This window comes from Mus musculus, chromosome 5 (genome assembly GCF_000001635.26).
Source record: "Mus musculus strain C57BL/6J chromosome 5, GRCm38.p6 C57BL/6J".
Lineage (NCBI taxonomy): Eukaryota > Metazoa > Chordata > Mammalia > Rodentia > Muridae > Mus > Mus musculus.
In genome coordinates this window covers 104,671,606-104,694,081 of record NC_000071.6, presented here as the reverse complement: position 1 = coordinate 104,694,081, position 22,476 = coordinate 104,671,606, and the positions used below count along the sequence as shown (strand labels likewise).

Below are 22,476 nucleotides of genomic sequence, written 5' to 3'. Positions count from 1 at the left end.
TTCTAACAGCAGTTTATTCAGCAAACTTCAGTCTTCATCTCTCTTCTTTCTCTTAAAAATATCCCCCTTTAACCCGGGGATCAATCTGGGAGACTTACCAGTACCGTTCCCCAGCTGAAGAGTTCTGAATCCACGCCGGATCCTTCTCAACAGTCTGTTTCACGGGAACCTTTATTAACCCCTTCTTCCCCGTTATGCAGTTCTGAATCCTCCCTGTAGCAGGGGGTCTTCGCTCATGCCTGAAGATGTTTCTTTTCCCGGGTTTCGGCACCACTTGTTGCGCGCGCTCAACTGGCCAGGAAGAACGACGCTGCTACAGGATCCTTCTGCACACATTTATTCAGTCCTGTTTCTTCTTTCTCCATATATCTCCCTTGTTTATATCTCCCTTGTTTATATCTCCCTTGTTTATATCTCCCTTGTTTTTATATCTCCCCTGTTTATATCTCCCTTGTTTATATCTCCCTTGTTTTTATATATCTCCCCCCTAATAGTAATCCTCTCTCGAATAATAATCCTCCCTCTAACCCGGGCCTCTCACTCTTATATACTCTCAGTTCCCATCCACGCACAGCAGGCCACGCCACCTCACCAGGCACGCAGCTTCAGCTAATCAGGGCAGCAGGGGCAAATCTCCACCAAATTGGATTCACCTGTATCCTGGTACACCTGCGCAGCACTCAAGATGTTTGTGTCTTATATGAGGAAGTCAGGTGCAAGTCATATGACTTAGCTGCAGTCCCTGGCGCCTTTGGGACTGCCGCCACACCCGCTCCCCACAAGTGTCAGTTACAGGCTCCTTCTTGTTTCATGTGCATCCAATTAAACCACTATATTTGGTTACTACCACAAGTTCTGTGCTAGTATTGACACAGTACACCTTGCAAGCAGGAAACTTTATAGGCTGAAGGTTTCATTCCTGGGTTGTTTTCCCTCCCCTTCACTTCTCTATGACATTCCAAACCTACCATGGTCCCAAGATCCACTCCTCAACCATCCTCTTCGAAAAATAGCAGGGCAGCCTCTTGTGGATATCAACTAAACAAGACATAACATATGACAATAAAAAAACAACAAATCCTCATATCAAAGATAGGCAAGTAATTAACTAGAGAAAGAGTATGGGATGAGTAGACAAAAGAGTTACAAGCATAAACACACACACACACACACACAAACACACAAACACACAATATCACTGTGCTAAATGATCCTTTTCATGCAAAAGGAGGAGACTCTGATATGCAAAGTCTTAATCAAGTTGACTACATTCATAAGAGTTCACTGCAATCTAGGTTTTTAATGCCCTTGAAGACGACATGTGCAAAGGCTTTACCACGTTGTTTACATCCATGGGACTTCTGTCAAGTAATGTGTTCTTTAGTAACTCTGAAGATAACTGTTATGTGAAAACACTTTAACACATTGGTTACATGAATCGTGTTTCTCTCCAGTATGTGTCCGGTTATTGCTTTGAGGATGGCTGTGTTGAGCAAAGGCTTTACAACATTGGTTACATTCATAGAGCTTCTCTCCACGATGTGTTCTTTTATGACACTGAAGAAAACTCTTCTGTGAAAAGGTTTTACTACATTGGTTACATTCATAGGGCTTCTATTCAGTATGTGTCTTTTATGGTATGGAAGATTACTGTTATGTGAAAACACTTTACGACACTGGGTACATGCATAGTGTTTATTTCCTCTATGTGTCTTTCCATGGATTTGAAGACAGCTGTGATGAGCAAAGGCTTTATCACATTGGTTACATACATAGAGAGTCTTTTCAGTGTAGGGTTTTTTTATGCTTTTGGAGATTAGTGTTTTCTACAAATGTTTTGCCACAGTAGTTACACGAATAAGGTTTCTCTCCAGTATGTGTTCTTTTATGGCTTTGAGATGGCTATGACAAGAAAAGGCTTTACCACAGTGGTTACATTCATAGGGCTTCTCTCCAGTATGTGTTCTTTTATGGCTTTGAAGATGGCTATGACAAGAAAAGGCTTTACCACAGTGGTTACATTCATAGGGCTTCTCTCCAGTATGTGTTCTTTTATGGCTTTGAAGATGGCTATGACAAGCTAAGGCTACACTCAAAGGGATTCTCTCTAGTATGTGCTATTTTATGAATCTGAAGACAATTCTTCTATGAAAAGGCTTTACCACATTGGTCACATTCATAGGGCTTCTCGCCAGTATGTGTTCTTTTATGATTCGAAAGATTTCTGAATCGTGAAAAGGCTTTACCACATTGGTTACATTCATAGGGCTTCTCTCCAGTATGTGTCTTTTCATGCCTTTGAAGACCACTATGACAAGCAAAGGTTTTATCACATTGTTTACATTCATAGGGCTTCTCTCCAGTATGTGTACTTTCATGCCCTTGAAGATGGCTGTGATAAGTAAAGGCTTTACCACATTGGTTACATTCATAGGGCTTCTCTCCAGTATATGTCCTTTCATGACTGTGAAGACGGCTTTGACAAGCAAAGGCTTTACCACAGTGGTTACATTCATAGGGCTTCTCTCCAGTATATGTCCTTTCATGACTGTGAAGACGGCTTTGACAAGCAAAGGCTTTACCACAGTGGTTACATTCATAGGGCTTCTCTCCAGTATGTGTTCTTTTATGTCTCAAAAGACTACTGTATTGTGAAAAGGCTTTACCACATTGGTTACATTCATAGGGCTTCTCTCCAGTATGTGTCCTTTCATGATTTTGAAGATTGCTTTGACAAGCAAAGGCTTTACCACAGTGGTTACATTCATAGGGCTTCTCTCCAGTATGTGTTCTTTTATGTATCAAAAGACCACTGTATTGTGAAAAGGCTTTACCACATTGGTTACATTCATAGGGCTTCTCTCCAGTATGTGTCCTTTCATGACTTTGAAGATTGCTGTGACGAGCAAAGGCTTTGCCACATTGGTTACATTCATAGGGCTTCTCTCCAGTATGTGTCCTTTCATGGCTTTGAAGATTGCTTTGACAAACAAAGGCTTTACCACAGTGGTTACATTCATAGGGCTTCTCTCCAGTATGTGTTCTTTTATGTCTCAAAAGACCACTGTATTGTGAAAAGGCTTTACCACAGTGGTTACATTCATTTGGCTTCTCTCCAGTATGTGTCCTTTCATGCCTTTGAAGATTGCTTTGACGAGCAAAGGCTTTACCACAGAGGTTACATTCATAGGGCTTCTCTCCAGTATGTGTTCTTTTATGCTGTTGAAGACCACTGTGACATGAAAAGGCTTTACCACATTCTTTACAGTCATAGGGCTTCTCTCCAGTATGTGTTCTTTCATGCCTTTGAAGATCACCATGATATGCAAAGGCTTTACCACAGTGGTCACATTTGTAGGGCTTCCCTCTAGTATGTGTTCTTTTATGGCTTTGCAGATGGCTGTGGCATGCACAGGCTTTACCAAGTGTGTTACAGTCACAGGGTTTATCCCGGATTTGTGTTCTTCTATGCATTTGAAGACCAGTATAAAGTACAAAGGCTCCAGTAAGCATTCCTTTATATATCTGAGGATGATTGTGACTCGAAAGCACTTCATTACATTGCACACTTTCATAGGTTTTCTCTCCAGTGTGAGTTCTGTCTTCCGTTTGAAGATGCCTATGACATACAAAATTGTTAGCATTTGCATATGTTTAGCAATTTTCTCTACATTATAAATTCTTTTATACCTGTAGATGCAATTGGCATTTTAGAAAGGTTTACACCATGTATTATTGTAATGAATATTTTTATATGTATGAATTAATTTACAGTGTTTTCTAAATGGAAATAGAAATCAGATATAATGAAGATTCATCACTTTGTTTATATCCATGGTGTTTTCTCTCATTATGGGTTCCATTAAATATTTGAAGATAATTGTGATTCTAAAAGCATTTATATCATGGCTCACATTCATAGCAATCTTTTCTTATATCGGCTTTTTCACATATTTAACAAAACCTGCAAGCACTCAGAGCTTTACAACAATGACTGCATTCATAAATTTTCCTGCAGATTAAGCCATATTATATTTGGACAGTGAAACAGTAAAAAGCAGAAAATTTCTACATTACTAATATTCCTAAGAATCTTTTGTAGTGTGAGTTTGTTGATTTACTCCCAATGAAGTTGGAAAATCAACTAACTATAAAATCATACCTAGTTCAACAAATATACTCTAAGGGGTGATAACAACATATTTTCTAAATGTCCTTGGAGAAAAAGACACTCAGTGTTTCTGTCAATATCTTTAGTAAAAGGGGCCTGAATCCTTTATATAAGATAGAGACAGATAGACAGATAGGTGCCTTATAATATACCTATGAAATGTACAAAAACAAATAAAATGTAAAAACATTACACTCACAAATTTTGAATTTTTATTCTCCAGAGACATGTGAGGTATTTCTACTAAGCTTTCTATTTAACTTTCTCAAGCCTTATAAACTTCCACTATCACAAAACTTAAGCACCTTTTTACAAGTACATGAGTTACATATGTGTTATGTGAACTATTTGTTTATGAGAAGTTTTTGGATATATACACATCATACTATCAAAGTGTATACTTTTTTGCAATATCTAAGAAGTATAAGAGTAAACCGAGTGGCAGGTCTGCATTTTAGTGCCAATGGGGCTGTGCTTGAAATAGTTCTATCTGTTAAGGCGGTATTCTATACTGAAAAATGCCCTGCCAACTGAAATAGAGTACATGACATAGGGGTAAATGCATTTGTGAGAATTTAATACTCAGTATCTTTAAAGCTATGCTTATTTACATACACTGTTGCCTTGAACTAAAATTTCAAGAACACATGAAGATTTATTCTGAGGCACATTTGGATCAGCACGTAAATAAAAATTACCTTCTACTTCCTCTAGAAGTTTGAGAATTTTCTTCATTACTGTGGTCATCCCAATAATTGCCTAAAACATAGTACCAGAAAATGTATGACATATTACTGGAATTGACGCAAAGTTTAACATACTATCTTCAGTGAACCTTAGAACCATGTCTGATTCGTTCACCTCATTCTTCCTTCTCAACTTAAATTATAGAAGAGCATCATCAACAACAAAAGAAGCAAGCAAAAAGACAAACACACATTCAAATCTAAGGAAACAGTTTCCCTCTAACTTGTAAAGGAAAACCACATGAACAGTCTTACCTATAGCTCTGAGGGTCCTGTAGGTCTCCAGCATCACATCCTTGTAGAGACTCTTCTGGGAAGGATCCAGCAAAGCCCATTCTTCCCGAGTAAAGTTCACATGCACATCCTCATATGTCACTGCATTCTAGAACATCCCATACATGTTTATAATAGAAAGCATGGTGCGCACATATTGGACATATATTTCATTAACAATGTATTCAAATTAACTCCCTTTTCCTCCATCCTAACACAGAAGTTATAATGTAATCTCAACGTCATTTCAGACAGAAACTGAATTATGAGGTTCACATCTCGCATTTCCTCACCTTTTGAATGGGACATGCATTTGCAAGAAGAGTACCAATTAACAGATATAAAGAGACAAGCAAACAGTTCAACAACACTAAGTAGACACCATAGAGTCTATGAATAATTACAAACTACAAAAAGCAAGGAACTCTCAATTCTGAACATCTATGCTCCAAATACAAGGGCAACCACTTTCATAAGAGAAACTTTACTAAACCTCATAGCGCACATTGCACCTCACACAATAATAGTTGGAGACCTCAACACCCCACTTTCAGCAATACACAGATCACGGAAACAAAAACTAAACAGAGACAGAGTGAAACTACCAGAAGTCATGAACCAAACATTTCATCCTAAAGCAAAAGAATATACCATCTTCTCAGCACCTCACGGTACCTTCTCCAAAACTGACCATATAATCAGTCACAAAACAGGCCTCAACAGATACAAGAAGACTGAAATCATCCCATGAACCCTATCAGATCACCACTGACTAAGGCTGGTCTTAAATACCAACAAAAGCAAAGAAAAACTCCCATGCACATGGAAGCTTAACAACTCTACTCAATGATTACTTAGTCAAGGAAGAAATAAAGAAAAAAAATTAAAGGCTTTTGAGAATTTAATGAAAATGAAGACACATCATACAAAAACTTATGGGAAAAAATGAGAGTGATGCTAAGAGGGTGTGATGGCTTGTATATCCTTGGACCAGGGAGTGGCACCATCTGGAGGTGTAGCCTTGTAGGAATAGGTGTGACCTGGTTGGAATGGGTATGTTACTGTGGGTGTGGGCATAAGATCCTCACCCTAGTTGCCTGGAAGTCAGTCTTCCACTAGCCACCTTTGGATGAAGACAGAACTCTCAGCTCTGCCTGCACCATGACAGCCTGGATGCTGCCATGCTTCCACCTTGATGATAATGGACTGAACCTCTGAACCTGTAAGCTAGCGCCAATTAAATGTTGTTTTTTATAAGACTTGCCTTGGTCATGGTGTCTATTCACAGCAGTAAAACCCTAACTAAGACAGAGGGAAACTCACAACTCTAAGTGCCTCCAAAAAGAAACTGGAGAGAGCTTACACTAGCAGCTTCACAGTACAACTGAGAGTTCTAGAACAAAAAGAAGCAAATGCAACCAAGAAGAGTAGCCTGCAGGAAATAAGCAAACTCAGTTCTGAAATAAAAAAAAAAAAAATCAGAATCAAAAGGAACTATTTAAGGAATCATCAAAACCAGTATCTGGTTCTTTGAGAAAATCAACAAGATAGATAAAATCTAAGCCAGACTAACCAGGGGGCAAAGAGACAGTATCCAAATTAACAAAATAAGGAATAAAAAAGGAGATATAACAACAAAATATACCTTAAAATAACTATTCAGTTTGTTGAGTTTTAACATTTGAAAGTATTAAAATCACATTCTACAAACATCATAAAAATACCATTGATAATATTTCTCACTGTGCTTCCAATTAGCATTTTCTTAATGTTTAACTTCAAAGAGTTTTTCCTTTTTTGATTTTTTTCAGCTCATGTTTTAAATTTATTAGTTATTTTCTTCATTTACATTTCCAATGCTATCCCAAAATCCCCGCATAGCCCCCCCACTCCCCTACCCAACGATTCCCACTTTTTGGCCCTGGCGTTCCCCTGTACTGAAGCAAATAAACTTTGCAAGACCAATGGGGCTCTCTTCCAAATGATGGCCGAATAGGCCATCTTCTGATACATATGCAGCTAGAGACTCGAGCTGAGGGGGGGGGGTGTGTGCTGGTTAGTTCATTTTGTTGTTGCACCTATAGGGTTGCAGACCACTTTAGCTACTTGGGTACTTTCTCTAGATCATCCATTGGGGGCCCTGTGATCAATCCAATAGCTGACTGTGAGCATCCACTTCTGTGTTTGCTAGACCGTGGCATAGCCTCACAAGAGACATCTGTATCTGGGTCCTTTGAGCAAAATCTTGCTAGTGTATGCAATGGTGTCAGCATTTGGAGGCTGATTATGGGATGGATCCCAGGGTATGGCAGTCTCTAGATGGTCCATCCTTTTGTCTCATCTCCAAACTTTGTCTCTGTAACTCCTTCCATGGGTGTTTTGTTCCCAATTCTAAGAAGGAGCAAAGTGTCCACACTTTGGTCTTCGTTCTTCTTGAGTTTCATGTGGTTTGCAAATTGTATCTTGTATCTTGGGTATTCTAAGTTTCTGGGCTAATCTCCACTTATCAAAGAGTACATATCATGTGAGTTCTTTTGTGATTGGGTTACCTTACTCAGGATGATGCCCCCCAGGTCCATCCATTTGCCTAGGAATTTCATAAATTCATTCTTTTTAATAGCTGAGTAATATTCCATTGTGTAAATATACCACATTTCTGTATCCATTCCTCTGTTGAGGGACATCTGGGTTCTTTCCAGATTCTGGGTATTATAAATAAGGCTGCTATGAACATAGTGGAGTATGTGTCCTTCTTTCCGATTGGAACATCTTCTGGATATATGCTCAGGAGTGGTATTGCTGGATTCTCCAGTATTACTATGTCCAATTTTCTGAGTAACAGCCAGACTGATTTCCAGAGTGGTTGTATAAGCTTGCAATCCCACCAACAATGGAGGAGTGTTCTTCTTTCTCCACATCCTCGCCAGAATCTGCTGTCACCTGAATTTTTGATCTTAGCTATTCTGACTGGTGTGAGGTAGAATCTCAGGGTTGTTTTCATTTGCATTTCCCTGATGATTAAGGATGCTGAACATTTCTTTCAGGTGCTTCTCAGCCATTCGGTATTCCTCAGGTGAGAATTCTTTGTTTAGCTCTGAGCCCCATTTTTTAATGGGGTTATTTGATATTCTGGAGTCCACATTCTTGAGTTCTTTATATATATTGGATATTAGTCCCCTATATGATATAGAATAGGTAAAGATCCTTTCCCAATCTGTTGGTGGCCTTTTTGACTTATTGACAGTGTCTTTTGCATTACAGAAGCTTTGCAATTTTATGAGGTCCCATTTGTCAATTCTCGATCTTACAGCACAAGCCACTGCTGTTCTATTCAGGAATTTTTCCCCTGTGCCCATATCTTCGAGGCTTTTCCCCTCTTCTCCTCTATAAGTTTCATTGTCTCTGGTTTTATGTGGAGTTCCTTGATCCACTTAGATTTGACCTTAGTACAAGGAGATAGGAATGGATCAATTCACATTCTTCTACATGATAATCGCCAGTTGTGCCAGCACCATTTGTTGAAAATGCTGTCTTTTTTACACTGGATGGTTTTAGCTCCCTTGTCAAGGATCAAGTTTCCATAGCTGTGTGGGTTCATTTCTGGGTCTTCAATTCTGTTCCATTGATCTACCTGTCTGTCACTGTACCAGTACCATGCAGTTTTTATCACAATTGTTCTGTAGTACAGCTTTAGGTCAGGCTGGTGAGTCCACCAGAGATTCTTTTATCATTGAGAAGAGTTTTTGCTATCTTAGGTTTTTTTGTTATTCCAGATGAATTTGCAATTTGCCCTTTCTAACTTGGTGAAAAACTGAGTTGGAATTTTGATGGGGATTGCATTGAAAAATTTAAAATATACTAACTGATAAGATAATTTCTGTCCTAGAAACACTAATAATGTTTTATAAGTAAACTGATTGTTACATTACGTACACAGATATATAATATATTTTAAATAATCATCTATTAAAACAGATGGAATCATATAAGGGCTTTAGAAAATATTTCTTAATGATTCATTTTTAATATTTTACGCTCTTTTACTATTCTCTCTCTCTCTCTTTCTGTTTGTTTGTTTGTTTGTTTGTTTTTGAGACAGGGTTTCTCTGCATAGCCCTGGCTGTCCTGGAACTCACATTATAGACCAGGATGGCCTGGAACTCAGAAATCCACCTGCCTCTGCCTCCCAAGTGCTGGGATTAAAGATGTGCACCACCACTGCCCTGCCTTTTACTGTTCTTATTCCCACAAAATATTGTATATGTTTTTAAACAATTTTGTATTCAACATTAGATTTAGAATCCTCAGTTGTGAATAATATTAAACATTCATTAATGATATTTTTAGGATTTGAAAGGATATGAACATAAGAGTTAAACAAATTTTTATGTATTATTTATCAAAATACTAAATATAATTAATGTGCTTAATGTAACAAAAAAGAAAAATAAATGAATCCAATGATATTTTAACAAGAAAGAAGAAAATATAAAAATAAAATGGAGGACACTTGAGAATATCATCCTTACCAAGGGAACACAGTATCAAATTGACCTTTGATAGTACGTACTCACTTATACATAAATATTAGCCATAAAATACAATTACCAAGCTATATCACACAGAACCAAAAGTTAATAACTAAGAAAGCAAGCCCAAGTGAGGATTTTGAATCTCACTGAGTGGGAATATAGGAGTCATAATCAGACAGATGGAGGGAGGGGCATTGGATTGTCAGAGGATGGTAAGGGAACAGTCAGCACAGGATCAGGTTTGAGGAAGTAAAGGAGAGATGACTAGATGGCCATGACTATGAATAGAAATCTAAAACTCATGGGGGTGAAGAGGTGGTGGAGCATCTCCAGAAAGAGACAGAAACCTGGTGTAAGACAAGCTCTCAAGAATCAACGGGGATGGCCTCATCTGTAACTCACTACAATGGGGATATTGATCATGCAGAGGATACTTCCTGGTGCCAGGCAGGAACCCCAGTGGGGCAGTAGAGACACCATCCAAGCCACAAAAATTTCAAAATTTACCCTGTCTAAAATAAATGTATGCATGATGAATGGAGGAGAGACTGACGGAATAGCCTAACAATTACCAGCCCAAATTGCGACACATCTCATGGGTAAGCACCAGTCCCTAACACTATTACTAGTACTCTGTTATGCTTACAGTCAGGAGCATGCTGTCCTCTGAGTGGCTCCACCCTGGGGCTGGTTTGTACAGAGACAGATACCCACAGCCAAACAGTAGATGAAGTTTGGGGATTCTATTGGAAGAATAGGAGCCAGTATTACAGTCCTCCCAGGAGACAGGAACTCTATAGGAAGGCCAACTGAGTCCATGAACTCTTATTGTTCTCTTTGTCTAAACGCTCAAGTAAAAAACATACATGGGCTGGATGTAGGCCTCCCAGCTCATTTGTAGTAGAGGTACAGCTTGGCCATCATGCGGGTCCCGAACAACTCGAAAAGAACATATCCAAAAGGATGTTGCCTAAATATAGGATTGGTTCTTCGAGTTGTGCTACCTTGTCTGGTCTCAGTGCAAGAGGAAGTGTGTATCCTAGCAGTGATTTTAGGTGCCAGAGTTGGAGGATAACCAAAAGGGCCCCCATCGTGTCAGAGGAGAATGGGATGAGGGCATGGGGGAAGGATTGTACGAGGGGGTTACGTGGGGTGGGAGTGTGGGGAGGGGCAGTAAGCAGGAGGTAAAGTGAATAAGTTAAAAAGATAAAATTCAACTTAAAATAAAAACAAAAACAAAAGCAAAATGAGCATGCTGGTTAGACTGGCTCAGGCATTTAATCCCAGCACTAGGTAGACAGAAGCAACATATCTCATTGAGTTGGATGGCCTGGTCTATGTGATCAGTTCTATGGCACCCAGAGATACATATTACGAACTTATATGCCAGTCTGCTCAGGAGAGCACTTGGGATGGAAAATCCACATAGCTTCTAGGACAGGGTCCCTTTTGGGCCTTCATCTTCAGCCAGGAGGCATAGCTGACCTCCAGACCTCTGCGCACTTTCCCTGTCAGTATAGAACGGGCTTCCAGGGAGGGCTCTGACTAGGAGACCAGGTGAGAACGACATTTGTATCCCGGGTCCCTCAGAAACCAGTCTGCACAGGAGAGCGTGCTGGCTGCAGAAGGAACATAGCTTCTCGGACAGGACCCCTTTTGGGACTTCATCTTCAGCCAGGAGGCATAGCTGACCTCCAGACCTCTATGCATCCTTCCCTGCAAGAGGAGAGCTTGCCTGTAGAGAGTGCTCTTACCACTGAGACTCAGGAGAGAGTTGGACTCCCAGGAGTGCTGACAGAGGCTAACAGAATCACAGGAGGAAAAAGCTTCAGCCAGAGACAGCTAGAACAACTATCTCCAGAGATTACCAGATGGAGAAAGGCAAACATAGGAACCTTACTAGCAGAAACCAAGACTACTCAGCATCATCAGAATCCAGCACTCCCACCACAGCGAGTCCTGGATATCCCAACACACCCGAAAACCAAGATTAGGATTTAAAATCATATCTCAGGATGCTGGTAGAGGATTTTAAGAAGAACATTAGTAACTCAATTAAATGTAGGAGAACACGGCTAAACAGTTAGAAGGTCTTGAAGAGGAAGGAAAAAAATCTCTAAAACAATTACAAGAAAACACTGCTAAACAGATAGAAGTCCTTAAAGAAGAAACACAAAAATCCCTTAAAGAATTACAGGAAAACAACCAAACAGGTGATGGAATTGAACAAAACCATCCAAGATCTAAAAATAGAAGTAGAAACAATAAAGAAAACCCAAAGGGAGACAACTCTGGAGATAGAAACCCTAGGAAAGAAATCGGGAAACACAGATGCGAGCATCAGCAACAGAACACAAGAGATGGAAAAGAGAATCTCAGGTGCAGAAGATTCCATAGAGAACATTGACACAACCATCAAAGAAAATGTAAAATGCAAAAAACTCCTAACTCAAAACATCCAGGAAATCCATGACACAATGAAAAGACCAAACCTACAGATAAAAGGAGTAGAGGAGAATGAAGATTTTCAACTTAAAGGGGCAGTAAATATCTTCAACACAATTATAGAAATAAACTTCCCTAACCTAAAGAAAGAGATGCCCATGAACATACAAAAAGCCTACAGAACTCCCAATAGACTGGACCAGAAGAGAAATTCCTCCCGACACATAATAATAATAACAACAAATACACTAAATAAAGATAGAATATTAAAAGCAGTAAGGGAAAATGGTCAAGTAACATATAAAGGCAGACCTATTAGAATTACACCAGACTTTTTACCAGAGACTATGAAGGCCAGAAGATCCTGAACAGATGTTATACAGACCCTAAGAGAACACAGCCCAGGCTATTACACAAAGAAACATCCTCAATTACCATAGATGGAGAAGCCAAAGTATTCCATGGCAAAACCAAATCACATAGTATTTTTCTGTGGAGAGCTGTGCCATGAGCAATCGCCATTATAAGATGGTGCTGGCTTCCTCTGCGCCTAACTAGTAAACAAGCCTTATGCGCAAGTGCAAGAGTGAATTCACGCCCAGTCACTGCCCATCTCAGGGCGTAGTACTGGGGTGATGGGCGAGCAACTAATCAGGTGCTGTCACGCCACATCAGGTGCTGAAACGTCACGCTGCGGGCTATATAAGCAGCACCATTTTCTGGGTTCGGGGTCTTCCTTATGTTGAAGCAATAAAAGCTTTGCCATAGAAGGATCCGGTTGTCCAAGTGAATTCTTGCCGGCGAGATACTAGCTCGGGCAAGATTTTTCCACAAATCCAGCCCTTCAAAGGATAGTAAAGGGAAAACACCAACACAAGGAGGGAAATTACGTCCTAGAAAAAGCAAGAAAGTAATCCTTCAGCAAATCTAAAAGAAGACAGCCGCAAGAAAAGAATCCCAACTCTAACAACAAAAATAACAGGAAGCAACAATTACTTTTCCTTAATATCTCTTAATGTCAATGGACTCAACTCCCCAATAAAAAGACACAGACTAACAGATTGGCTACACAAACAGGACCCAACATTTTACTGCTTACAGGAAACCCAGCTCAGGGAAAAAGACAGACAACTACCTCAGAGAGAAAGGATAGAAAACAATTTTCCAAGCAAATGTTATCAAGAAACAAGCTGGAGTAGCCATTCTAACATCCAATAAAATTCACTTCCAATCCAAAGTTATCAAACAAGACAAGAAGGGGCACTTCATACTCATCAAAGGTAAAATTTCCAAGATGAACTCTCAATTCTGAATATCTATGCTCCAAATGCAAGGGCTGCCACATTCATTAAAGAAACCTTAGTAAAGCTCAAAGCACACATTTCACCTCACACAATAATAGTGGGAGACTTCAGCACCACACATCATCAATGGACTGGGAAAGATAAGCTAAACAGAGACACATTGAAACTAACAGAATTATGAAGGAAACAGATTTAACATATATCTACAGAACATTTTATCTGAAAACTAAAGGATATACCTTCTTCTCAGCACCTCATGGTACCTCTCCAAAATTGATCAACAGATACAAAAATATTGAAATTATCCCATGCACCCTATCAGATCACCATGGACTAAGGCTGATCTTTAATAACAATATAAATAAAAGAAAACCAAAGTTGATGTGGAAGCTGAACAACACTCTACTCAATGATACCTTGGCCAAGGAAAAAATAAAGAAATTAAAGACTTTTTAGGGTATAATAAAAATGAAGCCACAACATACTGAAACTTATGGGACACAATGATGGCAGTCCTAAGAGGAAAACTCATAGCTCTGAGTGCCTCCAAAAAGAAACTACAGAGAGCATACACTAGCAGCTTGACAGCACACCTAAAAGCTCTAGAAAAAAGAGAAGCAAATTCACCCAAGAGCAGTAGCTTGCAGGAAATAATCAAACTCAGGGCTGAAATCAAGCAAGTGGAAACAAAAAGAACTATTCAAAGAATCCACCAAACCAGGAGCTGATTCGTTGAGAAAATCAACAAGATAGAAAAACCCTTAGCCAGACTCACTAGAGGGCACAGGGGCAGTATCCTAATTAATAAAATCAGAAATGAAAAGTGAGACATAACAACAGAACCTGAGAAAATCCAAAACATCATCAGATCCTATTACAAAAGGCTATACTCAACAAAACTGGAAAACCTGGATGAAATGGATAAATTTCTAGACAGATACCAGGTACCAAAATTAAATCAGGATCAGATTTATGATATAAAAAGGCCCATATCCCCTAAAGAAATAAAAGTAGTTATTAATAGTCTTCCAACAACAACCAAAAAAAGCCCAGGAACATATGGGTTTAGTACACAGTTCTATCAGACCTCCAAAGAAGACCTAATTTCAATTCTCCTCAAACTATTCCACCAAATAAAAATAGAAGGTACTTTACCAAATTCATTATATGAAGCCACAATTATGCTCACATCTAAACCACAGAAAGACCCTACAAAGAAAGAGAAATTCAGACCAATTTCCCTTATGAATAGCAATGCAAAAATACTCAATAAAATTCTTGCTAACTGAATCCAAGAACACATCAAAATGATCATCCATCCTGATCAAGTAGGCTTCATTCCAGGGATGCAGGGATGGTTTAATATACAGTAATACATCAACATAATCCACTATATAAAAAAACTCAAAGACAAAAACCACAAGATCAACTCCTTAGATGCTGAGAAAATATTTGAAAAAATCCAACATTCCATAATAAAAGTCTTAGAAAGCTCAGGAATACAAAGCACATACCTAAACATAGTAAAAACAATATACAGCAAACCAGTAGCAAATATCAAACTAAATGGAGAGAAACTTGAAGCAATCCCACTAAAATCCGGGACTAGACCAGGCTGCCCACTCTCTCCCTACCTATTCAATATAGTACTCAAAGTCCTAGTCAGAGCAATTAGACAATAAAAGGAGGTCAAGGGGATACAAATGGGAAAGAAAGAAGTCAAAATACCACTATTTGCAGGTGATATAATAGTATATATAAGTGATCCTAAAAATTCCACCAGGGAACTCTTAAACCTGATAGATAGCTTCAGTGAAGTAACTGGATATAAAATTAACTCAAGGGGGCTGGTGAGATGGCTCAGCGGTTAGGAGCGCCGACTGCTCTTCCAAAGGTCCTGAGTTCAAATCCCAGCAACCACATGGTGGCTCACAACCATCCGTAATGAGATCTGATGCCCTCTTCTGGAGTGTCTGAAGACAGCTACAGTGTATATAATAAAAATAAATAAATAAATATTTAAATAAAATTAACTCAAACAAATCAGTGGCCTTTCTCTACACAAAGGATAAACAGGCTGAGGAAGAAATTAGGGAAACAACACCCTTCACAATAGTCACAAATAATATAAAATACCTTGGTGCGACTCTAACTAAGGAAGTGAAAGATATATATGATAAGAACTTCACGTCTTTGAAGAATTCGAAGTAGATCTCAGAAGATGGAAAGATCTCCACTACTCATGAATTGGCAGGACTAATAGAGTCAAAACAGCTATCTTGCTGAAAGCAATCTACAGGTTCAATGAAATCCTCATCAAAATTCCAACTCAATTTTTCACCGAGTTAGAAAGGGCAATTTGCAAATTCATCTGGGATAACAAAAAAACATAAGATAGCAAAAACTCTTCTCAATGATAAAAGAACCTCTGGTGGACTCACCAGCCTGACCTAAAGCTGTACTACAGAGCAATTGTGATAAAAACTGCATGGTGCTGGTACAGTGACAGACAAGTAGACCAATGGAACAGAATTGAAGACCCAGAAATGAACCCACACAGCTATGGAAACTTGATCCTTGACAAGGGAGCTAAAACCATCCAGTGTAAAAAAGACAGCATTTTCAACAAATGGTGCTGGCACAACTGGCGATTATCATGTAGAAGAATGTGAATTGATCCATTCCTATCTCCTTGTACTAAGGTCAAATCTAAGTGGATCAAGGAACTCCACATAAAACCAGAGACAATGAAACTTATAGAGGAGAAAGAGGGGAAAAGCCTCGAAGATATGGGCACAGGGGAAAAATTCCTGAATAGAACAGCAGTGGCTTGTGCTGTAAGATCGAGAATTGACAAATGGGACCTCATAAAATTGCAAAGCTTCTGTAAGGCAAAAGACACTGTCAATAAGACAAAAGGGCCACCAACAGATTGGAAAAGGTTCTTTACCAATCCAAAATCATATAGGGGACTAATATCCAATATATATACAGAACTGATGAAGATGGGCTCCAGAATATCAAATAACCCCATTAAAAAATGGGGCACAGAGCTAAACAAAGAATTCTCAACTGAGGAATATCGAATGGCTAAGAAGCACCTGAAATGTTCAACATCTTTAATTATCAGAGAAATGCAAATGAAAACAACCCTGAGATTCCACCTCATACCAGTCAGAATGGCTAAGATCAAAAATTCATGTGACAGCAGATGCTGGCGAGGATATGAAGAAAGAGAAACACTCCTCCATTGATTTCAAGCTTGTACTCCACTCTGGAAATCAGTCTGGCGGTTCCTCAGAAAATTGGGCATAGTGCTACCGGAAGATCCAGCAATATCTCTCCTTGGCATATATCCAGAAGATATCCCAACTGGTAATACAAACACATGTTCCATTATGTTCATAGCAGCCTTATTTATAATAGCCAGAAGTTTGAAAGAACCCAGATGTCCCTCAATAGAGGAATGGATACAGAAAATGTGGTACATTTACACAATGGAGTACTACTCAGCTTTTAAAAACAATTAATTTATGAAATTCCTAGGCAAAGGGATGGTTCTGGAGGTTATCATCCTGAGTAAGGTAACCCAGTCACAAAAGAACTCACATGATATGCCCTCATTGATAAGTGGACATTATTCCAGAAACTTAGAATACCCAAGATACAATTTGCAAACACATGAAACTCAACAAGGATGAAGATCAAAGTGTGGCTACTTTGTCCCTCCTTAGAATAGGGAACAAAATACCCATGGAAGGAGTTACAGAGACAAAGTTTGGAGCTGAGATGAGAGGATCGACCATCCAGAAACTGCCCCACCCGGGGATCCATCCCATAATAAGCCACCAAAAACAGACACTATTGCATATGCCAGTCAGGTTTTACTGAAAGGACCCTGATATAGCTGTCTCTTGTGAGGCCATGCCATGCCTGGCAAACACAGAAGTGGATGCCCTCAGTCATCTATTGGATGGAACACAGGGCCCCCAATGGAGGAGATAGAGAAAGTCTCCCAAAAAGCTGAAGGGTTCTGCAACGCTATAGGTGGAACAACAATATGAACTAACCAGTAACCTCTGAGCTCCTGTCTCTAGCTGCATATGTAGCAGAAGATGGCCTAGTCAGCCATCATTGGGAAGAGAGGTCTCTTGGTCTTGCAAACGTTATATGACCCAGGTACAGGGGAATACCAGAGCCAAGAAGTGGGAGTGGGTGGGTGTGTAGGGGAGCAGGATGGGGGGAGGGTATAGGGGACTTTCGGGATAGCATTTGAAATATAAATGAAGAAAATACCTAATAAAAAAATTGGGAAAAAATAAATTAAAAAAGCAAGTCATTTTTTAAAAAAGCATATGAAATATTTGTATGACAAGTTAAATCATTTTAAAAAATTGAAGTAGACCTAAGAAGATGGGAAACTTTCTAATGCTCACGAATTGGTAGGATTGATGCAGTCAAAACACAAATCTTCACAAAAGTAATCTACAAATTCAACACAATCCCTGACAAAATGCCAAAAACGTTTACAGACCTTGAAATGACAATTTCCAGCTCCCAGGACAAAAACCCAGGAGAGCTAGTAGGAAAATAGTAGGAAAATAACTACATGTGAAAGACCCAAAATGTGAGGACCTTGGCACCCTGAGTAGCTGTGTAAGGGGGTATTTAAAGGAAGAAACCACAACTCAAGGGGGTGGGAAGGGCATTGTTGGAAAATACCAAAAATACCAGTTAAGAGTCACAAGGAAGTGCAAAGTCACAAGAGTCACAAGGAATACCTGGTAATTGTGTGGGTTATTTCTCAAGACAGTTTCTCAGAGCCCCTAACACTAGCACATTTGCATAGCGGGTTCCAGCAATGGTCAGCGTGGGTCAGGATGACTTTCTTTGAATGAACACTCCTTGAACCCAGGAAGCAGGTGGGTGGAGGAATGCCTCTATCTGTTTTATAATTAGTATACCTTCCAGCATTGAGTCACAGAGGTCACATTCGCAAGCCTGGGCCTAAAGGCCTAGAATTTTGCTTTTACATCATACTTTTTCATTGGTACTGGCATACAGACACACAGCTTGATCAATGGAATAGAGTTAAAGAACCATAGACAAATCAAACCACATATGTACACCTGGAGTTTCTTAGGGAATTCACCTAGACACATTGAAAAAAACAAGACCTTAAAGGGGTTCTGAGACAAGGGGTGCATGGGAATAGCAAAAAAAAAAAAAAAAAAAAAAAAAAAAAAAAAAAAAAAAAAAAAAAAAAAAACAAGACAAGAAGTCAAACTGTGGATTCTAGCTGATGACCTGTGTTCTGCTTGGGGCAGCTTTTTCAGTCTGCTGCTCTCTATGTTCTGCTTCTTCCCTGGAGATCTCTCTCTGTCCATGGGGAGGGAAGGAGGGAGAGAGGAGAGAGAGAGAGAGAGATATCCAAGTATTTCTCTTTTATCCTTAAAATGTTTCTAGATGCATCAACTCATAAAACCCAGATCCAATCATTATTGTACATATCAATCCAATCATTTATTCAAATTTCCTTTTGAGCATTTCAGGAATCACCATCCCCAGGCACAAGTCTTTAGATTCTTAAGACACAGGAAACATACATTTTTTTTCTTAACAATGCAAAAGAATTCAGGGATCCATTAGCCTTTCTTAAGCATACTTTAGAAGCCAGTTCCATTGCACAAGGTCATCAAATTACCATTTTTACCACTCCAGGCAATGGCCTTGCCCCTGTTCAAACTGACCTTGAACTCTGGAATGTGCATGCCTTTATATCTCCCTGCCTTTGCATCTATTTCACTTGCTGGCTCACAGGGTAACTGACTTGGTTACTTTAGATTCCTTAAGGAGCCCCTGATGTGATTCCTCTTGCATCCTTCTTTTTGCAGAGTTGCAAAATTATATATTTTCAAACTCATGTAGCCTTAAAAGCTGTCCTGAAATCTGTTTTTTACCTGAAATCTCAGTTTTTATAACTTCGATGTGACATAGCTACACCCTCAATTCCAGGACTCCAGCAGTTTCTAACCAGCATGGAGGCATTAACATTCACAGGGAAGAAGTTCCTCTGAAAATGAAATCCCCTGTTTTCAGAGAAAAGAGTCCTCTGTTAGTGGGTCCAGAAAATTTGTACATGATTACATAAACAAGCCTTACTTATACCTACAACAGCCATCAACACTCAGGAAGGCTCACACCAGTGTCCCAGGGGCAGGAACCATGTCTACCTGGGCCTATCAGGACCACACTTGGCTTAGCAAAGTGGTGCTTGTTACACTGTAGTTCTACATGGAGATGTATGGAAAGAGGTCTATCTTCTTTGCCCTGCACTAAACTCATTTCCAAATAGATTTCCAAAGATTTAAAATAAAACCAGACACATTGATCCTGACAGAAGGATAATGGGAGAACCTCACTGAATTCAATGTCACAGGAGACAACCTTCTGAACAGAATACTAATAGTGCAGAAACTAAGATAAATTCATAAATTGGACCTCATGGAACAGTGAGGTTTTTCTAAGGCCAAAGCCCAGACAATTGGACAAATAGACAGTCTAAGGAATGAGAAAAGTATTTGTACAATTTAAACATACCTGATAAACTTGTAATATACAAAAATATATACAGACCTCACAAAACTAGATGATCTAAAATCAAAAACTCCAGATAAAAAATAGGGTAGAGATTTAAACCATGAATTCTCAACAGACAATCTCAAATGGCTGAGAAACTCTTAAAGAAATGTTCACCATCCTTAGCCATTATGGAATTGCAATTGAAAACTACTTTGTGAGTCCATGTTACATGTCACAATGGTGAAGATAACTAACACAAATGATTTTCATATTAGTGAGAATATAAAGCAAGTGTGACACCTTCTACTGCTTGTAGGAGTGCAGACAAATATAGCCAATAAGGGAACCAGTATCATGATTCCTCAGGAGACTGGGAATGCATCCACCTCAGGACCAAGCTATATCAGTCTTGGGCATAAATGAAAAAGGTACTCCATCCAGCAACCCAGGACACATGCTCACCTATGTTCACAATAGCTTTATTTGTATTAGACAGAAGGTAAAAACACATAGATGTTCCACAGCTGAAAACTGCAGAAACAAATGTGGTATGTCTGTACAATGAGTACCACTCAGCTGCTAAAAATATGACAACATGAAATGACTGCAGCACAACAGGCTGATGACTGCAGCTAGAGTAAAAGCACCCTACCTGAGGTAACCCAGACTTAGAATGATGTAATGTTATACATTCCCCCATAAGTGGATATTAGCTCTTAGGTAAATTTTAATGAAGCTATCCCCTACAGGCCCAGAGAGGTTATGTAAAGAGAAGAGATGGAGAGGTGACACAGACATCTTTCTGCAAAGCAGAAATAGAATAGACTCTCTGGGTAGACTGAGATAAATGAGGAAAGAAGTGGTAGGGGTCATTTGGAGGAGGGATGTAGGAAGAAAGTATAGTTCAGGGAGAAAGAGCTGCAAGTAGTGGGCAACTGCACGTTTGTAAAGGAACAAAGTGCCGTGGGAACTTTCAGGACACTCTGAGGGTGACCCTGGTGACCACTCCTACTAATGGAGGACAGGGTCTTAACTGCTCGTCCTTTATAAGCAGTGTGGATTCAGTGTTGGGAACAGGTTACATTTCATTGAGTTGTTAGCCAAGGATGGCTCAAAACTACCCATGCTGATTCCGTGGAAAACATCTTGCTCTCAGCAACCCAAGCACAGGGACTAATTTTTTGGACAACTTTCACACAACTCACTAAATCTCAAAATCAACTTTGTGCTTGTTTGGAGCCTTAATTCCTATGTTCTAGTCTCTTTGCAGAGAGAAGGTAGTCAGTAGGACACAGAAAGAAAAGAAAATCGTGAAAAAAATACAAGGTATAAAACCTCTACATACACATTCCTGTCTGTAAAATGTGCTGAGCAAACTTGCTAATGACCCTTTTTGAGTGGCCAACCAATATGTGGTTTAATTTGAGGAGCTGGACATCAGCAGGAACCCAATTCTTACATGGCCAAGGTTTTCAGAAACCCCACAAAGACTTAAATAGCAAAAATGGATTGCTTGGGGCTCAGCCAGGTCCTCTGCTTCTGTGTTATGGTGGTTAACTTGGTGATGTGTGGTAACCCTAACACTGGGAGGAAGTATGGCTCTGACTCCTTTGCTTGATCTTGATGTTCTTTTCTTCCTATTGGCTTGCCATGGACAACCCCAAATTGAGGGCTTTTAACAAGCCTTCTCGGTCTTGTTTTGATCTGCTTGGCTCTCCTCTCCTTGCAACCTGCTCTCCTCTAAAGAGAAAACAGAATGAGAGGAAATCTGTGGGAGAGGAGGATAGAAGAGGTGGCAGTGTAACTGGAAGGAATGGAGGGACAAAAAACTGTAGACCTAATATACTATATGAGAGAAGAATCTAGTTTCAATGAAAATTAATTCAATTATTGCTTGAATGAAAATGCAAAGAGCTGGGCAGTGGTTGCATATGCTATTTAATCCTAGCACTTGAGAGGCAGAGGCACATGGATTTCTGAGTTCCAGGCCAGCCTGATCTACAGAGTGAGTTTAGGACAGCTGGGGCTATAGAGGGAAACAATGTCTCATGAAACTGAAAAAAAAAAAAAAAGAAGCAGAAGAAGAAGAAAAGAGGAAAAGGAAGAAGAAGAAGAAGAAGAAGAAGAAGAAGAAGAAGAAGAAGAAGAAGAAGAGGAAGAGGAAGAGGAAGAGGAAGAGGAAGAGGAGGAGGAAGAGGAAGAGGAAGAGGAAGAAGAAGAGAAAGAAGAGGAAGAGGAAGAAGAAGAAGAAGGAGGAGGAGGAGGAGGAGGAAGAAGAAGAAGAAGAAGAAGAAGAAGAAGAAGAAGAAGAAGAAGAAGAAAAGAAGAAGAAGAAAAGAAGAAGAAGAAGAAGAAAGGAAGAAGAAGAAAAGAAGAAGAAGAAGAAGAAGAAAAGAAGAAGAAGAAGAAAAGAAGAAGAAGTA

The 22,476-nt window shown here is 39.4% G+C and overlaps 1 protein-coding gene across 1 annotated transcript in view; it reads right to left on the bottom strand.

Annotated features, from left to right (window-relative positions):
* Positions 1-784: 784 nt before the first annotated feature.
* Gm20385 (predicted gene, 20385) overlaps positions 785-22,476 on the bottom strand; it is a 31,748-nt gene continuing 10,056 nt past the window's right edge. Inside the window, exons 2-4 of the mRNA XM_011249615.3 lie at positions 5,173-5,299; positions 4,870-4,930; positions 785-3,619 (exon numbers count right to left, since the gene is read on the bottom strand). Coding sequence (XP_011247917.1) covers positions 2,146-3,619; positions 4,870-4,930; positions 5,173-5,299 — 1,662 coding nt within the window. The 3' untranslated portion in view covers positions 785-2,145. The remainder of the gene's footprint in view (positions 3,620-4,869; positions 4,931-5,172; positions 5,300-22,476) is intronic.